Raw genomic sequence first — 25,101 nt, forward strand, 5'->3', positions numbered from 1 at the left:
AAGTAGCTTCTATAGGTTCTAATTAATTTTAATTGACAAATTACTTATCTTTAGTTTAGTTTGATTTTAACAAAATGAAAACGCAAAATAAAAAGCATGTATAGAAAATAGAAAAAGGACGCACCAATTGATCACGTAGTTCGAAGCTAAAACTCTTATGTTTGCGAAGCAATTCACGTAAATCCAATCCACTAGATATTCACCAAGATTACAGGGGTTTGTATGACACAATCACATACATAAAGGCCACAGCCAAATACACCAATAAATCTTCAACTCATCTACGATGAAAACGGGTACGTCCATGCCAAGATCAATCTTCAACTTTCAACTCGCTGAATACAACTCAAGATACAACTTTGTGGATAATATATTTCCAGTCCAAGATATATAAATAATCAATTTAATAAAGTAGATTTTCCCTTCGAATTAATGCGTTGACGTCGTGAATATGAAACACAAAAACTTCACCTTTTATAATCAAATTGACGAATTGAAGGACGATTTGGGGCCGGGTTGAAGGAGATGAAGATGATGAGAGCCGGGTGAAGGAGATGGTGCAATCCACGCCTGAAGAGACGAAAATCGAAAAAAAAAAAAAAAAAAAAAAAAAAAAAAAAAAAAAAAAACAGCCCAGAAAACTGGAAAAAAAAAAAAATTTGAAGAGACGAAAATACTCTTCCTTAAAATAGGGCTTCACAGGAAAAAAGTCATCGAAATGACCAAAAGTGTCCAAAATATGATAGTCAGGGTTGTTTAAAGGTAAAATTGATTGTCTAGGACTAAATTTGGTATTGACATCAAAGACAAGCCACCTCCGATCCGCAGAAATCAACTCATTGGAAAAATAATAATAATAATAATTGAAGAGACGAAAATACTCTTACTGAAAATAAAATTTTACCAAAAAATTCATCGAAAGGATAAAAAGTGTCCAAAATATGATAGTCTAGAGTGTTAAATGACAAAAATGATAACTTAGATCTAAATTTGAAATTGTCACTAAAAATAAGGGACCTTCGCTGAAATTAAGTGTGAATAGTGTCTTCAATATGATCTTCTGAGTGTTCTACCGTCAAGGGTGGTTGCAACTTCATCCATTTACCTTGCTTGTTTTTGGTCGCCCCCTCTTTCTAAAAAGAACTTTATGTATGACATTTTTCTCTACAATACAAAATCGAAACTAATAATTTTGTGTCAACAACGATTTCGTTGGTCACATTTGTAAGTCTTAAAAAAAATTCTTTATATTTATTGGTTACTCATAAATTAACTCACTTATCATGAATTAATCATATAAGCATTACCATAAATAAAACAAAATAAAAGTTAACAAATTAATCAAATAGAAAAAGACCAAGCACATTGTACTCAAATGACACCTCTATGGCTCCCTTTGAGGAAAGGTCACAGGATCGAACTCCGATGGTGGAGTCTTGACTTTTTAGACTGCAATAGATAGGGAAAGTATAGAACAGATACTACCTTGTAATAGGGTCAATAGTATTCAAAAAATCAAATAGAAAAAGAATTCATGTAGTAATATCATATTGCGGTGTAAACATTAAAATATAATTTTAAGAATGGATTGTAACAAAAATTGTCATAATTAATAAGAGACAAGAACTTTGTTGTTTGGGGGTGTAATGTGATGTATAGTTTCTCCTTTGTAGTGTTATTCGTTTTTTGTTTTTGTTTTTGTTTTTGTTTTTGTTTTTTTTTTTGTTTGTGTTTTTGTTTTTGTTTTTTTTTTTTGTTTTTGTTTTTGTTTTTTTTTTTTTTTTAAGAATGTAGTGTTTGGTTGACATGCATATTCATTGATTATATTAAAATTATTCATTAATTAATTGAGATTAATTATAATTATAATACATTAAATATCAAGCATTTTGTAAGAAGAAAAAAAAAAGATCCATTATGATATTATATTATAACTTAAAATGAAAAGTTACTAAAGTACAAACCCATTAATAAAAAAATTTAAGATGCAATTAGGTTCTAACAAAAGAGATATTTTTGTGTCATTGACATATTCACAAAATTAAATTCTCTTTTATACGAACACAAAATTACCCACTACAAAAGATTGTTAATAATAACAGGATTTAATTTAAACTTAAGTCGTTTTAAATGAATTATAACTATATCAATTCAATTTAACCAATTTCGTGTATACCCAAATTAGTATATGAATGGTTTCAATTTATAGGCGGCAACATAAGAAAGAAAACAAAGAAAAAAGGAACATGCATGCATGTCACTAAAATTATTGCATGTCAAATTTTGACACGAAAATGAAGAAATTTTGTGTTCTAGAAATATTTTTTTTCCCCTTTTTTTGTTCTATTCGCTATTCTAAGTTGTTGAATACATAATTATATTCATATATAATACAACATATATGTAACACCTCATATATGCATGCTCAATTATGCATAGAGCCCTCCTAGTAATTAGAGGCACTAAGTGTACTAAGTATATGTTGTAATTCACTAAACCTCGATGAATTCGACGTGATTCACGAAGTGTGTGTGCATGTCTCCGATCAAGCTCGCCGCCGGAAATTTAGGCAGACCGCCGTCCGGCGCCTGTGGAGAAGAAATCTATGAATTGCACATCGCCACCGCCGGCGGGCTTGCTCCGGTTACCGGCGGCGGCTTGTTGTTCCACCTCCTCGTCGTCTCTTCTTGCATGTTGATCTATCACTTCGCTTTTGTTAGAGTCAGTATTTACTTGGAGAAAATCGTAAAACTCCACTGACTTCTTCCTATTATCTGTAATCAAATGGAACTGTTGAGTATATAATATATAAATAATAAATATGTAGTTTAGACATTTAGTTACGACAGATTATATTTTTCAATTGAAACAATTATTTTTTTTTATTGAGACTCATAAACACACTACAAAATCATTAAATATTTATTATGTTTACGATAGCTACACATTCTGTTGCAATGGCAATTACTACCAAGCAGTAGTTAACGTTGCTTCAAGATAAATAAATATTGAAAAACAGTGTAACAATATAATGTGTGTATAATATTTTTACTTAAAAGAAAGATGAGATGTCTAAAAATATATTTGTTTTTCTAAAAAATTGCATTTCACTCTACCTGTCAGGGTAATAAATATTATGCAGATAGTAATTTTTGTAAGAAATATAATATTATTTATTTTTTGTAGGGGTGTAACATTATTATATTCTTTTAAATATAAACGGTAAATTACTACATAAGCTAAGTGATTCACATGAATTATTATGTTGTTTACATACATATTAGTTGTGCTAATAATTAAGTTAATATGAGATGTTGTATATATTACATGATGTGTAAATTAGAAGTGTATAAAGTTTTCTATAGGTGATAAAATTATTTCATAAGAAATTAAAATTTTTATTAGGTGATTATAAAACACACTAGCTAACTAATTAAGTAAAACAATCACATAAAAAATAGCTAATTTCATAAATTAAATAAAAAACATTATTTTTTTGTCAGACCACGAGTGTCCTGAACAGACCCTAATTGTATGAAGCACCTTTAAACTCGCATCATACTCAAATCTCCATTCAAACTTACCTGCCCAATTATGGGACAAACAAAAAACATTATTTGTGCATGCATGAAAGCAAATATCCTAATGTAAATATGCATATTATGTCCTATATTATGTGCCTGCAATTGATATATTTTGTACTTACCGTTAACACTTGATGTGCATGTAAATAAATTAAATACACATAACATATTAACTACGGACACATAATATGTAATATATATATATATATATATATATATATATATATATATATATATATATATTGACAGAAAACATAGGAGTATCAAGTATGGGACTGTAACTAAAATAAATTAATGAAATTACCTAGATCCATCGTCACAGGTTGAACGAAGTTGTCTCCTTGAAACTCCAATGGATAGAGAGAGTGAGCATATGGCAAACTAGGGTAGTGCAGTTTATCAAAAAATGGAAGGTTTCCATTGAAGGCGGCTCTGGTAAACTCGCCGCCGGGATGGGGCTGCCGTGACGAAGATGCCGCATGGTCGTTTAAGGACTTGAGGACGGCCTTCTTGGCGTAGATCTTGGACCGCTCCCTGCACTTCCGAGCCATGATAACGTGCCAGTGGTTCTTGACGGCGTTATCGGTGCGGCCGGGGAAAAGCCTGGCGATTATAGCCCACCGGTTGCCGTGAATCCGGTGAGACGCCAGGAGCCGCTCTTCCTCCTCCTCCGTGAAGGGGCTCCGGTTGATTCTTGGATCCAGTTGGTTGAACCATCTTAGTCTGCAACTCTTCCCTGAAAAACATAGAATATAATAGTTTAGAAATTAAATTTCAAATTTTAATTTAAGTTGCATATATATGTATGAAACAAAATGTATGTAATAAATCCTTTTTTTTCTTTTTTTTTTTTTCTGGATAGTCATGTTGTTATGTTCATTGTATCGGAAAAAGAAAACCTTAATTACTATGCGGTGTTTGGTAAAATAGCTGTTAGCTAATAGTTGATTGGGTTAGTGGGTTTGACCCGTTGATAGCATTAGCTGTAGGAAGATTAGATGTTAGCTAATAGCTAATTACACGTAAAATGACTTTTCTCAAAAAGCTGATCGAAAAAGCTACTTTGAATATCATTTTGAATTTTAGTGTTTTGGAGCAATAAGCGGTTACAAAAAGCTAATTAATCAAACACTTATATTGGTTGTTTAAACAAGTCAAACAACTAATAATGATCAAATAAGTCAAAATTAAATGATAAGCTAACTACGTTAATTACCAAATTAGGCCTATGTGTTGGACCTAGATTGGAGTACTTAATTAGTCTAGTATCCTATTATCGAAACATAAGTGTGCAGTGGGTACTAAGCAAATATAAGAAAATAAAATTGGACAGCATTTATTACTACATATAGCTTTTTGGTATAGCAGTAGTTGTTAGAATTACGACTACATCAAAGATTATAACTAACAGCGATATTGTTAGAATTATAACTTCACCAAAAATTATAATTAATAGCGAAAACACAATTTTATTTCCTTATGTTATATATAATCAACACCATATTTTAATAGTAGCTTAGGATGATGTTAAACTTAATTCTCAAAGTCTCTTAATAGTAGCTTAGGATGATGTTAAACTTAATTCTCAAAGTCTCTGTCCAACACTATATCCAATTAAAAGAAAAAACAATAACAATAACAACAGAAAAAGTGGAGGATAATAAAGAAAGAAAGAAAAGAGTCTAGAAAATTTACTTATATTGGAATCTTTCAAAACCTAAATTTGTAATATAATTAATGCCTTACTCTTGAAAGTGAAATTATGAGTCCATAATCTCCCTCCTGGCCAACTTTACTATTTCAGTATTTCGTATATGGCTAATACATATTTATCATGTAATATATATTATTTATCCAATCTCACAACTTTCAAGTAGCTAATTCTTGAAAAAAACAATTGATATGTGTACGTATAGCTCACTGCACCATTAGATTTTGTTATGAAATGGGACAGGCCACCAATTATTCAGAGATATATATAAACATATTACCATTGTTACAATAGATTGGATTTAAATCCAATCCTAATTAATACTCAAAAAATAATAATTTACTTATAAATAAATATTCTAATCCCGATTCAGACCAGAACCCTGATCGAGTTAATTCTTTATTATTAGCTCTTTAGATCTTGAAAGAGGTTAAAGACTAGCTAGAAAAGAAAGAAAGAAGTTTGCAGAAGATGAATATATATGAAGAAACAAAACCTATATATATATATACCTGATCTTCCTTGAAGCTTTTCAGCTATGGCATTCCAATTATGAGGCCCATATTTCTTCACCAATTCTCTGAGCTTCTCGTCCTCATGAGGCCTCCAGTGGCCTCTGCTACACATCATCACCTGATCTTCTATATATCCTCTTTACCAACAACACCAACTAACAAAACTGATCAAAAACCAAACAAAAATAAAGGCCCAACAGTAACTGATGATAATAAAAACCCTGATTCCTATCAACTTCCCAGCTCCAAATCTTGCCGGATTTCAACAACAACTTATAAGTCTATCTGATCTGAGCTAGCTGGAGACATATATGTACAGATAGAGAGAGAAAAAAAAAAATTAAAGATTGGAAGTTGGGTGTGGGTGGTGGTATATATATATATGGGATAGATATAAGTTGAGATTAGGATTTGTTGTTGATAGTTAGAGAATTGAAGAAATGAATTATTGTGTTTGGTGGGTTATGGAGAGCAGGAGAGAAAAATATAAGGAATTGTTGGGGAGAAGAGAAGAGGAGAAGAGAAGATGAGAAAGTGTTTTCCGTTAGGAAGTGGGAAGGTTTGGGCAGACTTTGTACCGGTGATTGATGGCTAGGTCTAGGCTAACAAACTAATAATCCTTGTACACACAACCTATTTATCTCGAATATATATTATATACATTACTATGTATGTATACATAGTACATATAGTTGTAGGAAAATTACATAAGAGAGAGAAAATGGATGCTATCTTAGGTTGCTTGGAGGGCTGAGTTTTGTTCTGCTTTCAACATCTTCTCACTTTTTCTAACCTACAAACGTCTACTTATAACCCACCTTAATTAATTACCAAACCTATTTTTTCCACCCTTCTTTCTAACTATAATGTGTTTATGGAAAGTTGTAATTACACTCCTATTTCATCAATATAATTACATTTTCTTCTCCCAAATACTGCATACTGAACCAGTAAATTAAGCCTGTGCGCCTTTATAAATATAATAATTACCTTTAACGCTTGGCCTAATAGTTTTACAATTTTGAATTAGAATTTCATTCCCATCTAATTCCGAAGGCAAGCAAATTTCTTTGTTTAGTTAGAGAGAATTACAATTCTGCGGAATTTTAGTTCCTTCATTTTTATAGAATTATAATTTCATGCCCCCATTGGTATTTTCAATTCTGCTATTTTTGGGAAGAAAAAAAAAATACTCTTGAGACAAAATTACCCTTCTCTTTCATAACCTAAAATTGATGTTTTATTTGTGTGTTATAACAAGTAAGAGCGTTTTGATCTTTATACTACTTATTCCCTTTCAATTTCTGTAGATACCAAACATTGAAATTTAAATTTCCACTTTATTCCACACTATTCTCCCTCCTAGAATTACAATTTCCTTCCTCCTTAATTCTCATCTTACAACCAAATGAACCGTTAAGATTTCAAAGATTCGATAGTTGCATCTTAAATAACTAGGTAAAATAAAGTTTTTTTTTTAGTTCAAATGTTTAATCATCATTTAATTATTATTTGTAATCTTGATCGGTAATGTTTGGATAAGAATAGATTATTTCAACGCTGAAATACTTCATCGATTTTAAATAGAACTTACAATTGAATTGACAGAATACTTACTGGAAAGAATGGTGGTAGGAAAAATTAATTTAAATTAATTGCCATTTTTATTAAATATACAAAAAAAAAAAAAATCTATAATGAAACGTATCATGCATATTCTTGTATCGAATTAACCCAAATGAAACGGACCCATAATAAGCTTATATATCCAAACCCTTAAAAACTTACTTCGTGAATGGTTTTGTCATTTCATAAAATTAATAAATAAAATTAAGGAAACACATTTTTATTCTCTCAAATATTCACGATTTGTTATTTTCGTCTCTAACTATCAAAAATTGTAAAATATGTTATTATGATCACATCAATCGCTTACCACAACTTTAAATGCTATAACTAATAGCGAAGATGCAACTTTATTTTCTTATTCTAGCATAGGATTCAATGTCACATTTTCATTATAGAATATATCGTAGACTCAGCCCTCCAAGCATTCGTCCATCATATGCCCACAAGTTTACAATGTTGTGGTGATTTTAGTCCCCTAACAAATTAAAACGTAAAGGTTATTTCATTGAAATTTAATAATATCCAAAATCAAATATCCACAATATTAAAGGGTGTTTGGCAAATAGCTGTTAGCTGATTGGGTTAGTGAGTTTGACAGGTTGATGGATAGTATTAGTTGATTGTAGAAAGATGTTTGGTAAATTACTTGTTAGCTGATAGCTGATTACATGCAAAATGACTTTATCAAAAAGATGCTTTGAACAATTTTTTGAATTTTAGCGTTTTAGAGCAATAAACTGTTGCAAAAAAATTAATTAATCAAACACTCATATTGATTGTTTAACCAAGCTGATAGGAATATACCTACCTGGCAAAGTACACATGTAGTATCAAATCCGGTTGGACTTAAACAACCAGGCGTCGCTCTCTTTAAACCGACCAAGACCGATCGGCACCGAGCATCGTGTCTTTCCTGACCGAGTCCACCCAGTCGTGTTTTGCATGCATTTCCTCCCTTAGGGTCTATACGTGTCAACAACACGTATGGCCTCCGGATTCGCCCGGTGTAGGTCAGACACGTGCCCGTCATGCCAGTAGTCCGGGCTCATGTCCCCCTCCCCCCTCCCCCCCCCCCCCGCCCGGCTTAGCCTATAAATACGCGAATTTATTATGGCAAGGGGGACTTTTTGACCCATTCAGAGTTCAGACACCTGCTCGGAGGCTCCCGACCCACTGTCGTTGGACACTGAGTACAGGTGGCTGTATATAAATATTGTACAGACGAGCCTGTATTAGTACTATATCACAAGCCAAATAGCTAATGGTGGTCAAACAATCCAAAATTAGCTGATAAGTTAACTATGTTACCAAACATGGCCAAAATGGTCATAAAAATATTCAATGCTTAATATCAACTTACATTTCAATTTATTGTCAAAGGCCCAAAATTGTCACAATCTTACAAAATAAATGTATATTTTATAACTTTTTTATAATAGAAAATTAAAAAATAAAAACTATTTATGAATAATTGAGACACTAAAAGTAAAAATGACATTAAAATTTAATTAATATTCAATAGTAATTACACTAAGAATATCAATCAACCAATGCAGCTCGCAATCAATTATTAGTTTAGCCTTATCATGCATAAACTAAATTTATCAACAATAATGTCAAATTGTCAATTATAAACATATATTACAAAAAGAATAGAAAATAAAAGAAAAGCATATATAGTATAATAATTATTTTATAAATGTATAACTGCATACGTAATCCATAAATAATATATTCTTATATTCCAAGTAAGAAAAGGTTGGTATGGAATGTATTGAGATTTAATTAGGTCCTCATCACCTTTCTAGACCTAACTAACAAAATTGGCTAGCTTAACAATCTTTGTAACAGCACGTGGAAACTCGGAAAACCCTCCTAAACTAAACTTATGTTTCTGTTAGTCAAACCATATATACCATCCTCGGTTTCGGTTGTTAATAACATTGATAGATATTTCTTGAGACCCCATCTTATTTCTCTTCATAGGCAAAACAAAATTGATGCTTAAAATTACTTCTTGTCTTGATATTCACACTTTAGTCTGACAATGGTCACTTTATGGTGCTTAAAAAGAAAAATTGTTTTTATTTATTATTCATCTGTGAATTGGGTAACAAATCAAATAAATATTATCATTATAAAACTATCTGCAAAGTAAATTTTATGTGTATAGTTCGATTAACGAGATTTGACTAAATTTATTTATAATTCAAATTTTTATAATATTAACTTTAACATAAATATATGTGTATAGGAACTATATTAAAAATACTATTAAATTAAAAATTTTAAAAATAATAAAAAAATACTAAAGAAAATAAGTAGAGAAGAAATACTTGAATTTGACTAATGAATAATAAATATGATAGGTAAAATGAGACAAAAGAAGTGTTATAATATATATTGCAACACGTGATAAACAAATTGTTGGTGGTGAATATATACCAATATATATATATATATATATATATATATATATATATATATATACTAATGAAAAAATGAAATTTGATTTTTAGAAAATTAATTCCAACTAAAGTTTGGTACGAAACCAACAAATAACATATATATACGAAAATATATATGTATATTAACGAAAATAGGGATTTAATTTAGAAAAGATAATCCCAATGAAAAAAAGATGAGAAATATAAGTCGTGTGTAAAACATACTTTCTTTAAAACTGATTCGCTACCTCCCGAAGGTGCCAAGAGCATTGTAGCGTCAATCTCTCAGGATAAAACGGATTACGACATTTGTGTTTGAGCACTCAAACAAAAAGTACGGCCAACAAGAACAACAGGCAAACACTTTGTTCTTTTTTACGGAAGTGTTTGCAAAATTTTCGTAAGAAAAAGAGTTAAGAGAGGAAGAGAGAAAAACTCAAATTTTGAGAGTTCAAAACTAGCAACAAAACAATCTGCCCAACACTAAGTTTTTATAGGAGATCAAGAAATAAATAGCATTAAACCATGTAATTAACATCATTCTGAAATAATTTCAAATATGTAACCCCCATAACCTACAACTTTATCTGAAGTTTAATTCTCAAAATTAAATTGGAATTAATTCCTACGAATCAACATTAATATTGTCAGAGTGCCAGAATGGTAACTACTCGAGGGACGCCTAACGCCTAAGCGGCGATTAATCGGCGCCCGCGTAATTTTTATTTTTTAAAAAATTTGTTTAATTTTTTTTTTTTAATTTTTAAGACTTGATAATTATAAACTATTTAATACTTTAATAGTTAATACTAAAACATTTAGTTTCAATAGTTCGAACTAGGAGGCCAGCGATATTTTTGCAACACTGCTGAATAGTCAACATCTGAATGGTAACTACTTAACCGAATAGTCAAGTCCAAAAAGTTGCACATGAGAGAGATCTATTATGCTATACAATTCAACCACCTTCTAAAAGGCTCTTGTATAGTGGTGCAAACCCACTCCCCAAACCAATGTGGGACAAGTGTTTTTTTTTTTTTTTAAACAAAGCATTTCCACCTTCATTTCCAACTCAAATGAGTCTATATTGAGAATAAATTTTTCATTCACCCATTATCCATTTTGAGCGTATAATATATCAATTTCTTTGTCTCACTACAAAGAGTGTGAATCCACTTTGACCTGACCCAAATCTAAAGTGAACCACACGTATATTTGTAACAAAATAACTACTTAAAATGCCATTTTATGCACAAAAAAAAAATAAAAAAATTCAACACATATATATATATTAATACTTTATGGATATATATATATATATATATATATATATATATATATATATATATATTTTATATCAAAAGTAAGGGAAAATCTGAGCAAAACTCATCCACAACTAGTTCCTCACTAGCACCTTCATATTGTTGGGGATATGCCCAACCGGTCTTCCTCAAGGACCCTCATCATACTCATTGGAGGCATTTTGCGCATAATAAGTATAAAATGCTAGTAATCAAATACGTTTGATAAAAAAAAAAGCATAAATCTAATTATTTAATATATCATAATAATCTAAGAGCACCAACAAAATTTACGATATTAAAATTACTTGTATTGTCAAAACTTTATATTTATTACATCAAATACTAAAATTTAGATACAAAAACTTTTAATGCATACAATATAATACTCCGTATCTTTTTTCAAAATTTATTAGGAATTAAGAAAAGCAAAAATGTAATATGTTGATAACGAACATCCTGTGTTCTTGACGTACTTGTCGTACCTAAATGTTGACACACTGGCTAAAAGGAAGCTGCTTAAATATATTGCAACTAAAAACCATCCTAATATGCCCTATAAAACGTTTGTAATAATTTAATTCCGTTATTAAAAAATTGTTTAAAATTTCTTGTTATAATTAAATAATTTATTAATACTATATAATTAAAATCATGTATATTACTATATTAGTTTTTTTTAAACATTAATATATTAGTTCATTCATTATATTAATAAGAAAATCTAATTATATACCACCCAAAGAACCAGCCAACAGCCTAGTACTCTTGTTTTTGTGAATATAATAAGTAGAGGTGACTCTTGTATTGACCGTTGGCCTACCTATCATCTCCAATATTAAGGTTGAATAATAAAATGGTTTTAATTTTAATTTGATTTTTTCTCCTCCATAATCTTTTGAATATTTCTACAACTTGCAATATTTTCTTACTTTTAAAAATATATTCTACTGTCATATTGCTATATATAAAGTCCATTCACTATTTTCTCTACATCTTTATAATTTCATATTCATTTTTTTCAAGTTTGTAATTCTTACCAATTGTTATTACGTGAGTTTTATTTTCACTTACAATATATTTAAGTCATTTACGAGCAGTTAATAAATATGAAAATTTTTATTATCATGTGTTAATATATAGTTGCATTTAGAAGTAAGAAATAATATATTTAAAATCGTTTACCAACCCACCATTAATCCTAGGATGCATCTTTCCATCTTTGGTAACCTTCATTAGTTTTCAGCCGCTTTCTTCAACAAACCGCCACCTCTCTCTCTCTCTCTCTCTCTCTCTCTCTACGGGCGTGTAAGTATAAATATTTATATATATAGCGATAATGACATTGGCTATGTACAGCTCAACTGCATGGAGCCGTATCGATCATAGTTACCCATAATCTAGAGAGCTTCAAATTGCAGTTTTTTTTACCAATATTTCTTTTAAATAATTATGAAAGAATATTGTTAATTAGTAATTAATTAGTGTGGCGTGCCATTTCGTTTCCGGACTTGTCCTTAACCGTTGAACAGTCTTAACTACTTATAGTGTGATGATGATGATGATGATGATCAGCTGTTTTTTCTCTTCCAAAGGGTAATCAAGTTTTGACCCTGCGTCCATGCATGCCTTGTAATTATAATGGATGTCCTAACTCCTATGATGACCAAACATTGGAACATTGAAAAGTGGTCAGAAATTTCAATCACTTTAAGTCTTTAACCGGTGAGCTAGGACTTTTGTAAATGCTAAAGGTCATCAGAACGTTCATTTCTGACCAAAAGCTCTTGGATGCTAATCATTTTTAGGTGATCAGAAATTCAAGTATTTCCAACAGCAGCCCACAGGGCTGACCCTAGCTATGTGTGGCCTGGGCAACGGCACAAGCCCTCAATTTTTGGGGCCCAATTTTTTTTTTTAATATTTTATATATAGTTCATTACTTTTATCTTTAATAATTATGTTTTTAGAATCCACATATTGGTGTAATTGAAATTGAAAATAAAATTTTTAAAAAATTTCACATCAAAATTTTGATGAATAATTTTGTATCTAAATATATACAAAGAATGTCACTTTTAAGTTAAATTTTAATTTTTTTTTTCCGGATGAATTTTTATGCATTATATTTTGACAAAAGTTTTTTTTTTTTGTCTCATTTTTATTTTATGTTCTTTGCTTACATAATAATATTTAGAAAGATGGTCCAATTTAAACTATTAGAAACTGAGTTTTTTAAAAAAATAAATATAAAGAAAATAAATATTATGACTACTACATTTGGATATAGTACTTTTGTTTGATATAAGTAGGAAATTCTATATATGTAGGACATATATAATAATTGGAAAATGAATTTGTCTCGTTAGCATATATATTGAATCAGTAAAAATAAATAAATAATGAAAATGGTGATTTAGATGTTTGAGTTCGTTAGATGGGCAGTTGGTTGATCTTGATTTGATTTGACTGTTTGTTTATTAGTTTGAGGAGAATTGAACACAATAATAATATAATATAATATAATGCAAAATGGGATATGATACAAATTAAAGAGATTCCTCAGTGAAGAAGTTATCTCAACTTCTCAACTGCAAACCCTGCTGAAAGCCAACAGCTTAACCATTTCCAGACATAACTTTGGTTTCTTATGCTCACTTTAGGTGTACACCTACTTGACCTAATTACCAATTAGTCTTCCCCTATCCTCTATCCCCTAGCTTAGCTTGCTTCCTTTTGTATCTCCCCTTCCACTCATTCCTAGCATTAATTTGCCCCTTATATATATATATATATATATATATATATATATATATATATATCATGACCACTTATATTAACAATAATGAATGTTACTCGAGCTTGATTCTAGCTAGCAACCAGTTTTTGTAGTGTCGTGATATAAATATCAATTCATACGGAGTAAAATAATATTTTCAATAAAGAGACATAACTCTGCACTATTGCACAATTATTAATTGATCATTGGGGTTTTAATTTGAGGAAGCTCGTTTTTTTTTTTTCTTTTCCATTCACTCTATCAATATATAAGCTATGTAACAAGAATATATACTTTTCTTGTACTTTTACATACTTATTTGTCAATGGCTAGTCTTGACTTGGCTATCTTAAACTATACCATTTGATGATGGCAATTACTTGGTATTATATCACAAAAATGAACATTACTCCTGGTTTTAGCAACCTTTTTTTTTTTTTTTTTTTTTTTTTTTTTTTTGTAGTGTCATGGTACGAACATAGCGTACCAAGACCCATAATATAATATGCCCGACATATTAGGATTCTATGTATTATAGTATCCTAGTCTAACTAGAATACAATATAATATGCCCGACATATTAGGATTCTATGTATTATAGTATCCTAGTCTAACTAGAATACATAGAGCCTAATACAACAATATGAATCTGAATTCTATTGCCCAATTGTTAATTGATCATTGGTGATAGGGGCACGTCGCTTTTTGCACTTTTTTCTTTAATTTCTCTTTCACGTATCAATATAATAAAAATTATGTAGCGAATATATATATATATATATATATATATATATATATATATATATACTCTCAAAAGTATGAATAATATTTTTATAAAATTTATCTTTGGATCCGAAATGTATGTGGACTTGTATATTGTTAAACTCGACGACTGAGCTCCGTGCAACCTCGTTTCGATAACAGATAACGCTCCATAAGTGTAATGAAAATTTCAATTTAATGGCATTGGACGCTACATATATAGTGGCGATGAACATTATTCAATAGTGTAATGAGTATTATTGTCAGATACGATGAATAATAAACGATGCAAACCTTAGGTTTCATCATTTGTATAGAATAATTTCGTTATCCAACTATATATATATATATATATATATATATATATATATATATATAGTTTCATGTAAAAACACTTCTTAAGATATAAATGTGTGGACAATTCTAAGACGTTAGATGGGGGGGATTGGATGGTCCAGATCGTGTTTTGGGCTTTGCGCGTTTGGGGGTTGTTTTCACGGTAAGTTTGGATTTTTTTTAGTGGCTAGGGTTATTTGTGGTATTTCTCACGGAGGTGTGTCCTTGTCTATTTACACCACGTCTATTTCGCTCACACGCGCTTCGCTATTCTCGGTCAGCTTCTTCCTCTTCCCGTTTATCGCTCTCTCCTCGTGCGTTGGCGACACTTCCGGACGTTGCGTCGTTCGTGCGGTTTCATCCATCGCTTTTCACTTTACACGTAGAGATGGTCGGTTGTGGGGACCGCGGCACTTCGAAGAGGAGGGGACCACCGATCGCGGCTATCGGTGGAGGTATTTCTGTTTTTTTTTTTTTCCTTTTTCTGTGTGGGATTCATTATTTTGTATGTATGTTGGTTTGTTTTTTTTGCTGATCATGTGTGTTGTTACCGTATGTATTCAGGATTTGGGGGCTAGGGTTTCGTTTTTGGGTGTTTGTTGGCTTTTGCTTCGATTGGCGAATTTCCTTCGTATTTTTTAGTATTATGCGTAGATGATTTTAGTTTCGTTGGGTTGTTTTTAATCTGGATGCATGTATATTTCTATTCTGTTTGGAAGGTAGATTTTTGGTTTGTTTGTTTTTTAATTTTTTTTTTCCAGAGAGGCCGAATTTATGCAGTTTTGGGTAGTTGGGGTTTAGTTTTTCGGCTGTGTTTTAGGAAGTTGTTTGGATGCTCTCAATTTTTTGTTATTTTCGGTATTATGCTACTTAATGTTAGTTTGGGTGAGGTGTGTTTAATTTTTGTTGTGCGGAAGTTGGGTGTGTGGTATTTTCGAATTAATGCAGGTTTGGGGAGCGTGGGTGTAGTGTGTTTTGGAAGTTGTTTGGATGCTCTCATTTCTTTGTTATTTTCTGCATTATGTCTAGATAAGGTTAGTTTGCTTGGATTGTGTTTAATTTTGCTTGTTTGGAAGTTGTAGTTCGTATACTGTACTGTTTATGGTTTATTTTGCATAATCATTAGTGTGGGATGATTTGTGTGTTCGTTTTTTACTCCGTTTCTGCTGTCTTTTTTTTTTTTTTTTTTTTTTTTTTTTTTTTTTTTTTTTTTAATTTGGTTGCTGTCGTGTGTGGGGGGATGGGGTGGAGGTGGTTTCTTATTGTTTTGGCATTATGTGTGCACTTTTTGTGCGTAGGGTGTACATGTGTTGTAGTAGCGGATGCGGTTAAGTTTGTGTTAGGTCTGTGGTGTGGGTTAAGTGTGTGTATCGCGGTTTCGTTTAATTGGTTGTGGGTGAGGGTGTTTGTCTTTGTTGCTGGTTTTTTTTTTTTTTTTTTTTTTTTTTTTTTTTGTTTTTTTTTTTGTTTGTTTTTTTTTTTTGTTTGGTGGTGGTTTGTTTTGTGTGTAGTGGTGTGGATCATTTTATCTTTCTCTTTTCCAGGTAAGAAGGTTAGGGTGGTGCGGTGTGCTCCTGGTGTTGCCCAAAGTTGTGTCAGCGATGATGATTTTGTGTCACCACCCTTGGCTTTCTTGGCGAGGTTGGAACAAGACCCGGTGTGGAATGCCGTTGATGATGCCGTTGCAGTTCCTGCATCTTCTGCTGAGGAGTCTAGTGGTGCTGTGTCTTCTGAACAGGAATTGGAATTTCCTAGTGTTAAGATTCGGGCACAAGCTAGTGTTCTTGTTGATGCGCTCGTGGACCTATCTATGCGTCAGAAGGAAGATATTAGGAGCTTGGGATTTGGGTCGTTATTGGAGTTCAAGGTGTCTGAGTGCCCTCCCCGTTTGTTGCATTGGCTGTTAACTAAGTTTGATGGCCGGACGAGGACGTTTGACTTGGGTGGTGGTAGATCATTGCCTGTTTATGAGCGTGATGTTGAGTTGGTGTTGGGGTTCCCACGTGGTCACACTGAGATGGTGAAGCGGGAAAGGGTTCATATTAGTAACCTGCTGAGACATTGGAGGGGCTTGTTTGGGAAGGTGAGGCATACGGTTACTGCGTCGCTTATTTCGGACAAGTTTTTTGCCGAGGCTGACGGGGGTGATTGGTTTAAGAGACATTTCTCTATGTTGGTGGTTTCCACGTTGGTGTCTTGTATGTCCAATGGATATGCGAATCAGATGTACTTCGATTGTTTCTATGATGTTACGCGCATCCATGAGTTGAATTGGTGCAAGTTTCTTTTGGATTCCCTAGTGGAGACGCATGAGACTTGGAGATCTGGTCGCCATAAATGCTTTGTGGGGCCTGCTGAGTTTGTTGCGGTATGTTCGTCTTTTTTTTCTTTTTTTTTTTCTTATTTTTTGTTCTGATTGCTTCTATTTTAATCTTATTTTGGTGTTTTTTGTTTTAGTTATTTTATGTTGATCGTGTCTTGCCTTTTGAGCGGCCAGTTCCACATTTGCTGCCTTCATTTCGGGCAGTGGACATTTGACCTTATTTCTGCTAGAGAGACTGAGGAGATTAGTGCTGGTGGGTTTGGTCGTGGAGAAATTGATCCTCCTCCGGTAGATGTACAAGGTGATGGTGATGGTCCTGAATATGGTCCTAAGGTAATGAGTGCTTTTATTCGTTGTTCTTTGGCGGTGCTAATACTGGTGGCTTGGATGCACACTGGGTTTTTTATTTAAAGTAATTGTTGGGGGGTGCACACGTCCTATTAGTAGTTTGCACGCACTCTATTTTTGCTTTCAGGTCGTTTTCTGTTTGTTTTTCCTGCACACGCTTTTTAGTTTTATTCTAAGGGGTACTGTTTCCTCTCTTTAAATTCCAGGTTGCATGTAGTTGGATTTCTAATGTCTTTCTTTTTTTTCTGTCTTTGCACACTTTTGTGGTGGTATTTTTTTTGTCGCATTACGTGCGTGCACTTTGATACTCGGGTGTGTGCGCCCAACATCGTTGGACCTTGTTTTAGGGTAGATTGTGTCTGTAACACGAATCAGTAGCCGGTTTTAATTTATGTCGTTAATGCGTTGACTTTGCATTACTGTGCTTTTGATGGTCTCAGGTGTGCGCATTCGTGTCTCCCCGTGTGTGTTTAGATATTTTTAGTTTTGTCATTGTTAATCAAACGCCATGTTGTTTAGTTGTTCGAATTCTTTGTTGACGTAGCTCGCCCGGGGCCGTGGGTTTTTTTTAGGTCGTTTATTGCTAATCTAGTGGTTGTTTTAATTTTTCGACTTGGTTCCGCTTGTGTGCACGTTCGCATCCTGTGGTGTGCGCGTAGTGTGTAATTCGATTTCGAGAGGCACTGTGACTATCAGAAAGGCTCCATCAGATGGTGTCTGGAATATAGGGGTCATTGTTGATAACATAAAACCGTCTGTTGGCTGTTGGTAGAATTAAGTCATTGCAAACCATTGGTCACAGGTTTCGATACACATATTCAGGTTGTGTTGTTGTGGTTTAAGCTATTACATGTGTGCGTTTTCATATTTACTTGTGTGCGTTTGGGTTAATTTTGTTCTTTCATTGGTATTCAGTCGGCATGGTATTTTGTGCTGTTGGGATTGTGTGCATTTCATACCTCTCCCATGTGTGGGTTTTTTTTTTTTTTTATTATTTTTTTTAAATTTTTGTCTCTTTTATTTATAATCAAGTGGTAATGGGAATTATTCCGGAAGCTCCATCTATGTGCTTTTAATCATGGGGTGTGTGTACTGTTGTCAAAGGGTCCTTCGGACAATTGTAACAAATTAAAATAGTATTTCATATAAATACTCTAATACAGTTCGTTAATGGAAACTTACAACCATTGATCTATGTTTTTCAAATATAGATATTCTAAACTTCATTTGGGGCGACTTTGTCTGGACAGGTGCGACTGTTGTGGTCTGGGAGGTCGCATATATTGCACGTTCTTTTTTTTTCGAGTGTTTCTTTTCGGTGGCTTTCTCTTTGTTGCTTTTTATTCTTTTCCCACTTCCTTTATTCTTTGCGACTTTAGGTGGCTTTATTTGTATGTCGCCTAGTCTGTTTGCACCTATAAGTCTTTCAAATGGCGATTCGTTGTTGCCACTCTCTTGTGTTTCTTGCATCTCCATTTCTAGATCTTTTTTAAGTTGTTGCAATGTTGCCAACATTTGGTCCATTTTCTTAGGCCAACCATTTGCCAATCCCATGCAGGTGTAGAATTCACTCCATAGTTTATTGGCCATTTTTTTCGCTTCTTTCGTTTTGGGAGTATTTATTTTTCTTGCCCATGGCACATCATACATTGGTTGTGCACATGCGGTTCGGGTCCAGCGTGTAACGATATACTTTTCCGGGATGGTGTCATATCCTTCTGCCTTCATTACCAACAACACATGCCTGCATAGTAGACCCATACTGTTGAATTTATTGCATGCACACTCTATGTTTTCTGCTGTTGGATGTTGTGTAACTTCAAACATTTTGCCACTAGTGTCCTCTACTATGTACTTCCATATCTCCCCTTCTTTGGTTTTGTCTCTGAGGTGGCACGTGAATCCTGCCTCCCATATCTCTTGTTGGATTTCATAGAATATGTTTATGGTGTAAATTTTAACAGCGTGCTTCTCAATACTCAGAGGGGATTTTGTTTTTGGGTACGAACCTTCATTCTCTGCGATGACTTTTGATTGGTTATGTCTTTGTTCTCCAATTGCAATGTTGTATTGGGCCATGAATTCTACCAAGCTGCAGTGGGGGTTTGTAAACTTACCAAAGTAGCTGTTAGTCGATTCTGATATAGATGTTATCCTTAGCAATCCTCCCATGGATATGTTGTGGAAGTACGCGGGTATCCATGATGCACGTGCCTCGTATAGCTGTGTGAAGTGTGAACCACCTATGTTCCTCTAGATTGTACGCTTTCATTACTGTTTTCCATTTGCTCTTGAATTCGTCTATGGTTAATGTGTCATCCCATATGGTACTATTTAGGTCCTTCTTGAAGTCCTCGTTATGCCACAATGCCACCCCTACCTTTTCTCCAACTTTTGTCATGATGTGCCACATGCAAAATCGGTGTCTTGTTGTTGGCATAGTTTGTGGGATAACTACCTTCAGTGTTGGGTCTTGGTCAGTAATGGTGCACCTTGGTGTGTATTCCATTGCAGCTTTGAACTTTGTTAGTAGCCACTCGTACGACTCTACGTCCTCTTTTGCAATTAGGCCTCCCCCGAATGTAATGCATCGCTTATGGTTGTCCACCCCGGTGAAAGGGACGAACACTAGCTTGTACCTACAATATCAACATTTTATGAGTTATTTCTGGATGCACAGTGTGTTTACGCGGCGTGCACTCGGCCGAGTTTTTTTCTGAACTCCTATCAATCTGCTACGCACACAGGTTACACTTTCTATGCACGTTCGTAGGGTTGTCTATTTGTTGAAATGCGACTTCTGTTTTGTACGTTAGCTGTACATACTTAATGGTAAACACCTGATTAGCTTTAAATAGATTCGAGAATTACCTGTTTGTGCTGTACGTAGCGTTGAATGACATGGCATCGCCAAAGCATGCAAAATTCCTATGGGATTCTGCGTCTGCCCAAAATAACCTAGTTAATTGTGCTTCTTCATCTATGTCAAAATCGAAATAAAAGTGTGGGTTGTCCTCTTTTCTTTTGAACAGTTCTTCAATCACCATTTGGGCGTCCGCCTCTGCTATATAAGCCAATAGGTCCCTTCTGAAATTGCAGAAGTCGATGCATGTTGCCCCAACTTCTGTAAAACTTCCTACCATCTCTTTGAACAGTCTGAACGCTTTGGTGGGGCCGATGTTTGCCTTTGCACAGTTTGCCAAAAACGTCTTGTGTCCGATGTCGAGTTGCCTATTTATTTTTAAAAATGTTCTCCCCTCTTTCGAGCATAGACAGTGTGTATGTCGTAGCTCGATTGCATGGACTTTGTATCCTCCACTTTTACAATTTGACATTCCCATACGTGCCTTACAGCCTACCCTGTTCGACACTCTCCTCCGCCTCTTTCGTTTGTTGGGGTTATTGGGGGTTTCTTTCGTTTCAGCTTTGTATCCCTCCCGTGAGCACATGATGTATTTAATTACCACTTGTCCTGCTCGGTTTTTGCGTTTTGTGCCGTGCCTTGCATCAAATCCGACCTCCTTCGCGTATTGAATGTAGAAATCAATCACGGCCTCTACTGTTTCGAATCGCTGTCCTTCGTATGGTGTTTTTTCATTATCGGTTGCCGGTGTCCAGAATTTAGCACCATCTTCGGCCATTTCCATTGCACATTATTGCACACTGTCTTCGCAGTAGTCTTCACCTAGTGATCATATCAATAAACAACATTAGTGGCTTGTTTTACTTATCTTATTCCAGTTCTTTTCTGGATTTAGGTGGGGGTTCGCTCGTGTGTGAAGCGGACTACACAGGTGCGTGCATAGCTGCTCCATTTGGTGTTTTCATTGTTAAAAATCATGTTTAATCACTCACAGTTGGTGCATGTCTGTGTTCGTTGTTATTCATACGCTAGGTGGGTCCCTTTGTGTTACGTTCTCACTGAAACCGTGTGCGTCTCCACCGTTCGGGGTGTATTCAATGTTCCATTCAATGGGTGACCTATTATCACTCATTCCAGACCTTGGGTAATTACAATTCGTGTGCATTACACGGTGGTATGTGTGCTTGCGTTCCTACTGTATACGTATTTTTGAACTCATCCTTTTTCCCTACAGGAATTTTTCGCCGTTTGTGTATATTCTATGGGGTTTTGTACTGGTTTTAATCGCATACATGCTATCGAATTTAATGTGACCTAATTCGACCAACAATTATATTCAGTTGTGTCTGTTCTCTATTAGTCGTGTGTAATGCAATACCTATTACGTTTATACTATTACAATGAAGGTAAGATCATTACCTGGTAGCCATGGCGGCGTATACTCCATGCTTGCACCCAGTTTTCGTAGCCGGCGTTGTTCACCAGGGGGTTTGAGTATGTCTGCCGAGGTCGTCAATGGCGTAGGGAGGGTGGGGTTCGAATGGGTTGATTTGGTTGAATTATAGTCTAATTAACATCCTTTAAATTAGGTATATAAAATCACAGTTGCAATCATACCTTAATTAGCATTCTACGCAATTGTCTTTATTGCCCTTTTACTTAATTATTCTGTTCCAGCACATGTTGTGCACAATCCAATCTTGGCCATTAATCTAATCTAATCTTATGGCCTATATTAGTCCGTATGTTTGTATTTTAAGGGGGTTTGCATGTGAATGGCTATATATATATATATATATATATATATATATGTATGTATGTATGTATGTATGTATAGGGGTGTCACATGTGGTCATGTTGTTAGGTGTAGTCATATGGTCAATTATAGGCCATTAGATTAGATACATCCAATGAATCATATTAATCAAGATCCTTTCAGTATTTTCGCGCACATTCTCCTACCCAGCGAACTGCAAGAGTAAACTCGTCATAAAGCACCGGAATAGGAAAAATCACATTGTTGTGTATTTTATTACACTATTGGTGCATGTTGTCAACACAGTTGGTGTATTCTGGAACCCGGCCGCTATAAATGGCCACTGTAATTACCATAACACGGGAATACACCATTGGTGTGTTTTACTGTGGTGTGTTTTATTACACTATTGGTGCATGTTGTCAACACTGTTGGTGTATTTTAGGACCCACCAGCTATAAATGGCCACTGTAATTACCATAACACTCCCACTTACCAAAATGCGCAAAAATCCTCAAAATTACCACTGCCGTTAGATTAAACTGATTCAATGACACAGATACGACCACACCGCTACACCTAATGACATGACCACATATGAGCACTCTTATATATATATATATATATATATATATATATATATATAAGCTCTCACACGCATCGGGGGTTTATGGTGCGGCTAGGGTTCCAGAAATACACCAACAGTGTTAACAACATGCACCAACAGTGTAAGAAAACACACCACAATGAAATGCAAAAAAAAAAAAAAAAAAAAAAAAGATACACCATACACCCAAAAAAAATACATCATATAACTCACCACCACCTCTAATGATATATTTCTGAACATTGTATGATGTTTTTACTCACTCTAATGGTGTGTTTTTTGTGATATGTACCTAATTTGTGTGTGTTTTGTGGTGCATTTTATAACGTTGATGGTGTATAATCGCTCAACTGTTAGTGATGTCTCACAGCCGCACGAGAGGACCCTGCCGCACTTAAACCTAATTCTATATATACTAGTAATTGTCTTGTGCGATGCACGAACTATTATTTTTTTTGAATGCATGCACGAACTATTATTAATTTAACAAATTTACCAATTAAATTTTTGACATTCTCTGAATTAGCAAAGAAAGTAATGGTTGTGGAAACAGACAAACATACTTGAGTTCTTGAGCTCAGAATTAGTTTGATTAAAAATGTAAATATAACTATACAATGTAATATTTAATATTTTTAAAAGTTTAATTATGCTATTATTATGTTGATTTTAAAGTTTATTGTGACTTGTATTATTATTTGAATTAAATAACTACATTTTTTTATTATAAATAAAGGAGGATACCTACATATACTATGTATGCCTACACCAAAGCTCAAACTTTAGACCTCCCATATAAGGGGACAATCAGATACCAATGGACCACAAGCCACTTAGTATTAAATAACTACTTTAATTATATAACTATCGTATTTAAATAAAACTTGTAAATAAAATAACCGGCGATATTTGTTGAAAATCTCCACCAAAATCTTATTCATTTGAAAAAGATTATTTATATAAGAACTATATTTATTTTATATCTAATTTATCCTCTTTATACGTGTGGAGTCAAATTAATTATAATTGGGATTTAAATGAATATATACACAAATTATATTAAATATAAAACTTTACCAATAAATTTGAATACAATAAACTTTTTTCTATACTTCATTATGATTTAATATATATAGAGATAGAGATAGAGATAGAGATAGAGATAGAGCTGTAATAATAAAATATAATTTATAAAATATAAATACACATAATAACTTCAAAAAAAAATGTATAAATACATCTACCCACACAATTAATGCATTCATACTTTGGAGGGAAAATTTTGTGGCTAGATTCTGCTTTATTATATATAAAAATAAAGATAAAGATAAAGATAAAGAAGATATATACACACATACACACAGAGTATCATGCTTCCTTGGTATATAAACATGAGTAAAACATGTTTCAAATGGTACAGCTGATCTGACAAACTACATAGAAAATTGATGTATGTCTGTTTGAGTGCAATTTACTTTTTGAACTAGTGTGGGTATTAGGTAGAAGATAAGGATGTCAAAATAAAGTCGATTTTTTCACATTAATACGTTTCTTTAATTGGATTTTTATACTAACTTTGATGGAATATACCACCTTTGCAAATTGCAGTGCATACCTTTTAGAATTCTATGCCTATTACTATAATAAGAAAACGACGTTTTGTTCTATCTCGATAATATATCATACATACATTAAGATTTGGAAAGGGCCGGGGAGGAGGAAGAATTAAATTACAACAAGAAGGAAGAGAAATTTAGGTTTTCAAAAAAAAAAAAAAAAAAAAAAAAAAAAAAAGGAAGAGAAATTTATAAAGTAATATTAATAGAAATATGTCAAGATACCATTTGTAATTTTGTTATCCTATTGGAAAGTTTTGCAGCAAAAATTCAGACACGCAATATTTAGATGTTGTGGTATTGTTGCAAAGTTTTATTAAGCAATTAAGTTAGTCATTCCTTCCCTAGAAACTGATGGAGAAGGTAAATTACACATCAAATTAGTGGAGGATTGTACACTAGTACCACAACAAAATCAAATCTATATCTCCTTTTTTTTTTGGGGTGGGGGTATATATCTCCCTTTTTTATTCTTGGTAGGATTTGAACCTTGTACAATTGTACATTACAGCTGCTAGCAAAGG

At 33.3% G+C, this 25,101-nt stretch overlaps 4 protein-coding genes across 5 annotated transcripts; 1 reads left to right on the plus strand and 3 right to left on the minus strand.

Moving 5' to 3' along the window:
* Positions 1-2,287: 2,287 nt before the first annotated feature.
* On the minus strand, positions 2,288-6,432 carry LOC109163073 (transcriptional activator Myb-like). Its single transcript, XM_019311794.1, has 3 exons — positions 5,808-6,432; positions 3,889-4,320; positions 2,288-2,774 (listed from the first exon to the last, which is right to left on the minus strand). The coding sequence occupies exons 1-3, from the start codon at positions 5,923-5,925 to the stop codon at positions 2,566-2,568; spliced, it is 759 nt and encodes a 252-aa protein (XP_019167339.1). The 5' UTR covers positions 5,926-6,432; the 3' UTR covers positions 2,288-2,565.
* Positions 6,433-15,350: 8,918 nt separating this feature from the next.
* LOC109163082 lies at positions 15,351-21,532 on the plus strand. 2 transcript variants are annotated; one of them, XR_002051195.1, is made up of 4 exons: positions 15,351-15,519; positions 16,609-17,432; positions 17,522-17,720; positions 21,494-21,532. XR_002051195.1 is itself a non-coding variant. In XM_019311799.1 (3 exons), the coding sequence occupies exons 1-3, from the start codon at positions 15,453-15,455 to the stop codon at positions 17,600-17,602; spliced, it is 972 nt and encodes a 323-aa protein (XP_019167344.1). In that variant the 5' UTR covers positions 15,351-15,452; the 3' UTR covers positions 17,603-18,100. The 2 variants fall into 2 exon arrangements, 1 of the variants encoding a protein (XP_019167344.1); XM_019311799.1 differs by lacking the exon at positions 21,494-21,532 and having other exon boundaries at positions 17,522-18,100.
* Positions 18,903-19,814, minus strand: LOC109163032. The gene has a single exon (XM_019311753.1). The coding sequence runs from the start codon at positions 19,812-19,814 to the stop codon at positions 18,903-18,905; it is 912 nt and encodes a 303-aa protein (XP_019167298.1).
* Positions 19,864-21,376, minus strand: LOC109163033 (protein FAR1-RELATED SEQUENCE 5-like). The gene is made up of 2 exons (XM_019311754.1): positions 20,607-21,376; positions 19,864-20,374 (listed from the first exon to the last, which is right to left on the minus strand). The coding sequence occupies exons 1-2, from the start codon at positions 21,374-21,376 to the stop codon at positions 19,864-19,866; spliced, it is 1,281 nt and encodes a 426-aa protein (XP_019167299.1).
* Positions 21,533-25,101: the final 3,569 nt, after the last annotated feature.

Source organism: Ipomoea nil, unplaced genomic scaffold (genome assembly GCF_001879475.1).
Source record: "Ipomoea nil cultivar Tokyo-kokei standard unplaced genomic scaffold, Asagao_1.1 scaffold2975, whole genome shotgun sequence".
Lineage (NCBI taxonomy): Eukaryota > Viridiplantae > Streptophyta > Magnoliopsida > Solanales > Convolvulaceae > Ipomoea > Ipomoea nil.